Source organism: Etheostoma spectabile, chromosome 12 (genome assembly GCF_008692095.1).
Source record: "Etheostoma spectabile isolate EspeVRDwgs_2016 chromosome 12, UIUC_Espe_1.0, whole genome shotgun sequence".
NCBI lineage: Eukaryota > Metazoa > Chordata > Actinopteri > Perciformes > Percidae > Etheostoma > Etheostoma spectabile.
The window spans coordinates 28,654,558-28,663,300 of record NC_045744.1 but is presented as its reverse complement, the minus strand read 5'-3'; the positions used below and the strand labels follow the sequence as shown (position 1 = coordinate 28,663,300).

The window sequence follows — 8,743 nt, the reverse complement described above, 5'->3', positions numbered from 1 at the left end:
AGAATACTCAGGGTTGGCTTATTCATAGTGTGAATTCAGGACTCACTTGTATCCTTTATTTTTATATAAATATTTATTTTTTCTTTTGAAAATCTGATGACAGTCATATTTTGCACACAGGTAAAGGTGCCCAATATCAGTCATTTCTGAAAATAAATCACAAAAGTAAAAAAAAAAAAAATGCGTTTTAGAAAATAGTCCTTTATTTGATTATCATAAAAACGTGTTTTCTATACAGAAATATTGACACTGGTAAATATCGGTATCGGCCATAACAATTAATGCCATTAATATCGGTAATCGATATCGGCCACAATTTTCACATCGGAGCATCACTACCTAAATGTTTTCTGTTTACACCATACCGCCGATGGCAACTACATCCTGTTTCCAGCCAAAAAATAAAGAAATTGCAGAAGATCCATGTTGTTCTTAATGTCAGACTGACTGACATGTGATGTGCATTCTTCTTAGAAAACATTTTTTGAAAATTATATAATGTATCATCTGTAGAAGCGTATTATTCAACTTTTGTTTTTGTTAAAGAGAGAGAAAATCACAATAATCATTACTATCTGTTGCAATACTTCTAGAATCGCAATAAATTAAAATCACAATACAAATCGATAAGGCACCCATGTATCGCAAATAGAGAGAGAGGAGTAACTCCAGCTCGTTTCAGAAAGAAAGGGAACTTAACCTCAGAGTCAGTTACTATGGTAACTGAGCCTGTGAACCTAACCGGGTTGGGAGCAGGTTTTCTTCTCTCTGTCTCCTCCCTCTGACACAGCACTCTTTCATTTCCTCATTCATTTTTTGAGTCTGTATCTGGCGCATTTTAGCGCAGTTTGTTATCTGCATGAATAAAAAAACATGTTGGTTTTAGCTTTTTGAGCGGTACCATTTTTCTTCCCAGTCCATCAGTTATGTAGCCTAGATAACCTCATCCGTCCTCATATCACTAACGTCTCCCATCGTGGACACGCTCTTACATCCCAGCACATTCTTTGCGTCGCATTATGTTTTTTTGCAAATGGTAGTTTCTTTACAATATTGTTAATGCGGAGCATATCAGTAAAGCCACCGTAGGAAAGCGCCGTCAGAAGAATGTGTATTTGCTCTGAAACGTGTTTTAAACATGTGTGTAGAGTTCCCTGGACACAAACCAGAAAGAGACATTAAAAAGTAATAAATGATTGTAAATCATAATTCAGTTAATAATAGTGCTGCAACCTCAGAATGGGATTAGTAGTAGTGTACTTTTTTGCCTGCAAGGTTGCACCTAAATGCAATTATAGGTGTAGCCTACTACCATTCCAGTTTTCACCAGTAAAATTATAGGTCAACTGTGATTAAATATGAAATTAATACACTATATTAGAGTTTATGTATTGACTCGAGCAGCAGTTTTCTCCCACACCAATTTTGGATATTTTACAGCAGCCGCTGTGTTGCTTTAAAAAAAAAAAAACTAAATACATGTCAAGTATAAATACATGTTGTAAGTCGTAGCAAGTCTCGAAAAGAAAAGAAAAGCTTATAGGTTGAAACTGTTTACAGACACTTTCTAGTTATATTTTTGCCTCAGTTTCCTACTCTAAATCTTTTAAAACAGGCTTTGAACCTGTCTCCTATTAGAAAACCTCGATGGCATAACACTGCTGTATTTATGTTTAATCCTGCCTTCTAGCCTTAACTTTTGACAGTTTTCTGGCCAATTGCTCGCCATGGCTCATTTGCCTTATTTGGTTATGGAAATGTTTTGCTTGATTATCCAACCCCTGCAGCAAAAACTGTGAGCCCATCTAGTCGTTTACAAGACTTTACTTTATGATTGGTTTATGATGGTGCCGGTTGTTGTTGTCCCCCCTTGTCATTGCTTCACTTTGGCTCACACTGAGAGCCTTGTGCTTAAGGGGGTAAGACTGCAGTACACTCCATTGGATCATTGTTGACAGCCATTAGTCTTATGACCTTCGCATGAACCAGCCCGTGGTGTGTATCTCTTCTGTCTCTCTTCATCTTTTCCCTGTCTTAACTGGCAAGAAACCCTCAAAGACCCTCTCCATTCACAGAGGCCCCTTCACATTTGGAAGAAAGACATTCCCCTTCTGCACATCTGCCAGCCTGCCTTATGATGCTGCACTCAGAGCTGTGATAAACATACTCAACATTGCAGAAAAATTAGACATGGATAGTGTTGACAAGAGCCCCTAACATCTACAGCTTGGGATGCTTTCCCAGACTGTGATTATCCCTAGTCTTTTGAATGTGCGCTTGGTATGCTTTTTTCTCTCTCTCGCTCTCTCTCATCCTGCCATTGGAAATAATTCTACGTCAAAGAAAATTACAATATAACAAGAAAATATGCTCTGTAAATTTCTACTGGTGTCTAATGACATGCCCTCACCAAATGAAACTGAGGCCACTGTCTCAATGTGTGAAAACAAGCTTGATGAGTTACACAGGCAGACAGATGAGATGGTTTCATTCACACAGTGGCTGAAGCCACAGGTACTTTGCATATTCAGTCACCACTAATAAAACCAATTGATATGAAGCCTTGTCCACCTTAATATCGCTAAAGTGCAGCTGAGGACTCATGTATAATTTAGACAAAATCTCTAAATGGCGCTACAGATCGAGTTGTCTGTCTGTTTCTCACTGGTACCTTTCTCCCCCTATCTTCTTTCTATCTCCTATCTTCCACTCCTCTCTGTACAATTTAGCTGCAGATAAGCTCTCCCTCTCCTACATTAGTGGCTATACCACTGCCAGCTGAAGGAATGGGGGCCTTCACTCTATATGTGATACAGTTTCTGCCTGCCAAGCTGAGCCACTGCCGCTGTCACTCGGTGCTTTCGAGTTTGGGTGCCTGCCACATTCTGCACCTGCCAGGCTCATAAAGAATCCCCCTGTTTCTCTAGAGCCTGAAGGCAGGATCTGCCATAATTGTTAAGGGTGTCGCGATTTAAACGTTCAAGCCAAAGCTTAGACAGTTGATGGCGCCAACAAGTTGGCAGATGGTCCATTTTGTTCAGCTGATCCGTCAGCAGAAGTATTTGAGGTGTTAAGATGAATGAGTGGTTGCAATATTTCACAAGTGGTAAGAATTTACGCCGTGGTCTTTAAAATGTAAGCAAAAGTCGATCTGTTGCTAAATGCTTTGCTGCCGTCTCGGCCAAGAGTCCTCTTGCAAACGAGATCCAGCAGAGGAAACCTGGATAAGTAGGCTCAGTAAAATGACAAAGTGAAGTGGACATCCTTGTCAAGTGCCTCCTCATCTTACACTCATCATATATACATTCCCAAAGGGGGTAGGAGGTGTCGAATCATGACTGATGTGGTTTACTTTTAATGTTGAGAAGGAGTGAATCCAGCTTGTGTGTTTGCTGAAGCTGGAGGAGTACTGCAGACCATTCATTTGTGCATTTATTCACTATTGCAATGCCAGCGGCTAAATGAATGCATTTATGACATGTGACAAAATGATGGAATGAGACCTTTTAGAAATGAGGCTTTTGCAGAAATTCCACTCCCTGTCTGCTTTTTGTCTCCCCATTTCCTGCCTTTGTATCTGCCACTGTCTTGGTCTCAAGTCTGTGCGTCTTGTCCTGTCCTCATATCAACCCATCTATATATAGCAGGTCTCCCCCGCTCTATCGTCGTCTGTGTTACTGGAAAAGGGAGGAGTGGGTGCTGCATTTTGAATATACAGCTTTGTCTGGGCAGGAGGAGAAAACGAGGCAGGGAGAAAGAAAGGGAGAGGCTAGTGAGGAAGAAAGCGCCATTGACAGACAGGCAAACACGACTCAACCCCTGTTCCCCTCTCTCTCTATTGTCTCCAAGTGCTAGACGTCAGCAAACGACAGGAATCTGAAGAGAGGGAGGACAGAGAGCAAAGACTCGGGGCTTTGTTTGAGCCGCTGGCCTCAGAGCTGGTGAAAGTGCAGGGAGAGGAGAAAGAGGGGTGAGGAATGGGGACAGAGGAGAGGGCACTGGACTAACCTCGCTGCAGGATCCCCCCACCCCCCATCATACCCTCCTTCTTCACTGAAAACCGGCCAAGACAGCCTCCCACCACTCCCCATGTAATTGTCACATATGAGCACTGATCACATACAGAGCAACTGCAGATGGTCATAATTTCCTGTCACATGCCCTTGCTCGCACCTACATGCTAAACATTGATTAACATTCCCTCTCAACTCAGTCACATCACAGTGAGGGTGTAATCTAACACATTTATCATGGTACACCATGATGAATGCTTCAGTGTTTGCAAATCCACCCCAAGTTGCCCAAGTCAGTAAGTGTGTAAACTTTATTTAAAACCAATTCTGCATTCCATATATGGCCAACACTGGTGTGGGTTAATGTGTGCCCTACGTCGAGTATTAATTAAGTCTACCAGCCGTTTTGGACCAACTGAAGCCTGATAAAGAAGAATAAACAGTGAATTACAATAATCAAGACAGGAAAAAAACAAAGTCATGATTGATTTTTTTTCCCCAGATCTTGAAAATATAATAGAGCTTTTATTTTTGTAATATTTTTTATTTGGAAGAAACCTGATTCTTCAGACTTTCTTTATGTGCCATTCAAAGAGCATATGTTGTTGTTTTTAGGCTCGCTTAACATTTGCCGCTAAGGGACCAAAACATTGCTTTATTTTATTGAAAATTCTCTCAGGGCCTGTGATGAGGACTTTTGTTTGGTCGGTATTAAGTTGGAGGACATTATCTGACGTACAGTCCTTGATAGTTGTTTGATAGGCTTGCATTGTGGATAACTTACTGAGGTAATTCCATTTGAAAGAAAGGTACAACTTCCTATCGTCCTCATAACAGTGTTAAGAAATACTCCTAAATTGGCTAATTAAGAAAGCAAGTGAGAACACATTCAGGGAGAAAAGAACAGGACCATGGATTGAACCCTGGGGTACACCACACGTCAGTCGAACAGAAGAGGAGACAATGATCAATGGTCAGAGAAAAACTCCTGTCTGACAATAAGGAGGCAAATCATTCGAGTGCAGTCCTTGTTGAACTCACCCATTGCTGAAGCCTAGTGATAGGAATGGAGTGGTCAACAGTGTCGAAAGCTGCACTCATGTCAAGCAGCAACAGAACTGAACATTCCACATTAAAATATTATTTAAAACCCTTAGCAGAGCAGTTTCAGTACTGTGTCTTAAAAGAAAACCAGTCTGGAATTTATCAAAGATATTATTGCTTAGACCTTGGAAATTAAAGGGAGTTTGGAAATACATCTATACCTACTGGGAAGCAATGGGCCAGGCTTGGCTGAATATTCCCATATTTAAAATAATCAGGCGCAAGGCCAATGCTAAGAGCTTTTTACAATGGGGATTAACAATGGTTCGAAGGAACTAAAAACTTCTTTATAAAGAGAAGTTGGAACAATGTTAAGTGTCAAGGGGTGCACATTTTGGAGACAATGTCTGTGAGATCTACCCATGAGATTAGCCTTAACTGGCTCAATAGGAAACGTGATGCAGACAGTCAGTCCCAGTGGTCCAGGAAGGTTACATGTTAGACCATATTCAGTGACCTTGTTCACAAAGAATGATATCATTTAAAAACACCAGTAGCAGTGCACTGGGATTCTTCTTATTGCAATCAATCATATTGGAAAAATATGCAGTTCTCACCTCTTTCACTTCCCTATTGAAGGATGGAAGTAGTTCCTTCATGAGAATAAAATACTTCCAATATTTTGTTTTTAATCAAAGCTCAGCCTTTTTGCTCTCTTTTAAGACACTCCATGCCATCATTCACCCAAGGGATGAGTTAACAATACTAATGGATTTATTTTTTAAAGGGAGCAACTTCTAAAGTTGACAAGCAGAGGTTTTTTAATTGTTCACCCACCAGCTACTGTATGGCGCAGGTGCCTCTCGCCTGTGTTTTTCTTTCATTTCAAACGCTAATTTGTGTAATTCCTTTCAGTGAGGGACAAAATAGAGAGAAATGGCAGGATGGGTGGGGGGTGGAGAGGAGGAATGGGCCGGACTGGGCCTGTGTGAGAGGGGTGGGGTTGGGTATAAACCAGGGGACAGTGGGTTTTCTGTTGTTGTGAAGCCCTCTGTCCTGGCGGCCTGCAACCCCTCCACTCACACTTTCTTTCTTTCTCCTCCTTCCACTCACTCACTCACTCACTCTCCCTCCAGAGTGGGACTCTTCCTCGACACACTCCTGTCAGGTCTGCAGCATCCGTCTTTTGGGAGCTCCTTAGAAGCCAGAAACCATGCTGACGTTTTTGGCGCTGGCGTCGGTTGCCCTCCTGGGAATAGGTAAAAAGAAATAACTAATATTCTTTGAACTTTTTTTAAATTTATTTTTATCCTGAAGAGGTCTCAAAGACCCACACAGTGAATTTCATCTATTGAAAGTGAAGATGTAGAAATTATCTTTCCACTGATGTGGGGTCAAAGGTTAAATGAGGATATGATAAAGAGGACTTTTTATCTATGTGTTTTCTTCTTTAGTGCTTACCTGAGAACAGAGGGACTTAATGAGAATCAAAAGGGTCTTAGTAGGGAATTAATTGATCTTTCACTAAAATGTAATATCTCCCTCTACGCCGTCTTAATATTTCATTAAAGCATTTAAATTCATTTCTTAACATTTACTTATTGATTTAATTAAACAAAAGCCACCTGTAGAGGACACCGTTAATTCTCAGGTGCATTATTCTAAATGACCCAGCAGTGTACTCCTCTTATAAAGCAGGTGTCTCTAAGCAAGCAAAGTCAGAGTGATATTATCTCTTTGGAAGCGAGGGTTAGCAGTTTTTTGCTCTCAAGCAGACAGCTTTCTGTGCTCCCCTCCTGTCAGATGTTTGCAGTTATTGTCAGAATTTTAATTAAAAATGTCCAGCATGATTTTATTGACAAGTTTTGCGAGGGCTCAAGGACGCTTGTCACAGTAAAAGCCGTAAACTTTACACACCAGGCTTAAAATAAAGCTCCATGACTGTGACGCATGATGGCCCATTCACACATTTTAAGTGAAACTGAACAATAGAAAAATTATGTTGTTCCTGCTAATGTTAGAGTGGCAGGGGTGTGCAGCTCCCAGGGGCTTTGGTGGTTGTTTGAAATGCTGAGTGCATTTTCAAGGGAAGTAAAATATTGATTTTGCAGCCAAAACCAAATTAACCAAATCAATCATTAGATATTACTCAAGCATAAACAGTGCAAATGATTAAGCCAACATAATCTATATTAATAGAGAAAATGATGTTCCCCTTTGACTTTGAGAGACTAGCACCACTATTCCAGTAATAATCCAAATATTTACTGAGTGCATGTCTGAATCAATGGTGGATCTGACACCACTAAATGTGCAGTTTAACAGTGTGTGTGTGTGTGGTTGCATATCTAAGTCTTTGGGTTTTGTTTGATAGATTTCAGGGAGAAAAGTAATACATTGTAATGGGAATGCTTTATATGTCTCGAGATTACAGTAGGGGTTGAACAATGTTCAGGAATGTAGGGACTTAAGAAAGAATGCCAGTCAATTCATTGTATTTTGATCAAAAGTATAACAGAACAAGGATATACTTTATGTCAAGAACATAAAACATCAAGTGTGTTTCTATGTCACTATGTCACTCCTATGAAGACAACTGTCCATCGTGGTTTTGTTTGTTCATTACCTTGCTTTCTTCTAACAAAAATCTTTTGCAGGTTGCAATTCTGATCACTTTCTGCTGCAAATGGTAGTAAGACAATGTAGTAAAGGCAGTATTTACAGTAATATTAAACCAAAAACATGTTGAACTCACTGGATATTTTGATATTGTGGTGATGTGTTTATTTGTGAAGTAATGTCCCTGCTTTTCTGTCTCCCAGTGCCTGAGCAGTCCCAGGCCATTATGATTTACACCGGCTGGGAGCGCCACGCCCTGGTGGGCGGCGACGTCCGGCTTTCTTGCTCCTTCTTCTCCTGGCGCTGGACCTCGGAGGAAGTCACCTTCTCCTGGACATACAGGCCTGACGGCGCCCGGGACAGCATCTCTGTAAGACACAAATACCTACACACACAAACTCTACACTCTAAAGCAGTGGTTCTTAACCTTGTTGGAGGTACTGACCCCCACCAGTTTCATATGCGCGTTCACCGAACTCTTCTGATGATGGCCAAGCGGGGCGTGTCATCACGAATCATATGAGTTGGGTGTGTGTCTTGACCTCCGCCGAACCCCTGAGACTGACTCACCGAACCCCTGGGGTTCGATCGAACCCAGGTTAAGAACCACTGCTCTAAAGTCTACCGATTGATAAGAGAAAAGAAGTACCAAGGTACTCTCTTTGCATAAAATAATTAAAAAGCCTTTACTGGCTATATCATGTCAAAATCTTATTACATTAAAAAAAGAACTGGTGGGGTGCATGGGTGGCTCACCTGGTAGAGCGTGCGCCCACATAAAAGCGAATCAGTCCTCACCGTAGCGGTTGCACGTTCGGTTCCGACCTCCAGCCCTTTACTGCATGTCATTCAAGACCCCCCTTTTAATCAGAGCTTTTGGCTGATTTCTTACCCCTTTCCTTGTATTTTTGTTTGTTTCTTTTAGTTTAATACTCTTTTCTCCTTAGCATCTTTATGTAGCATTTGCTTAAATATAAAGTGTGTTGCAAATAAAATGTATTACTATTACCTATTACTCTCCCTTTTTATGTCTAAGCTGTCCTATATATATATATATATATATATAT

The 8,743-nt window shown here is 40.8% G+C and overlaps 1 protein-coding gene across 4 annotated transcripts in view; it reads left to right on the top strand.

The window, feature by feature from the left end:
* Positions 1-6,063: 6,063 nt before the first annotated feature.
* mpz (myelin protein zero) overlaps positions 6,064-8,743 on the top strand; it is a 16,826-nt gene continuing 14,146 nt past the window's right edge. For all 4 annotated transcript variants that reach the window (XM_032532431.1, XM_032532429.1, XM_032532428.1 and 1 more), the window contains exons 1-2: positions 6,064-6,316; positions 7,880-8,046. In XM_032532431.1, coding sequence (XP_032388322.1) covers positions 6,271-6,316; positions 7,880-8,046 — 213 coding nt within the window. In that variant the 5' untranslated portion in view covers positions 6,064-6,270. The remainder of the gene's footprint in view (positions 6,317-7,879; positions 8,047-8,743) is intronic.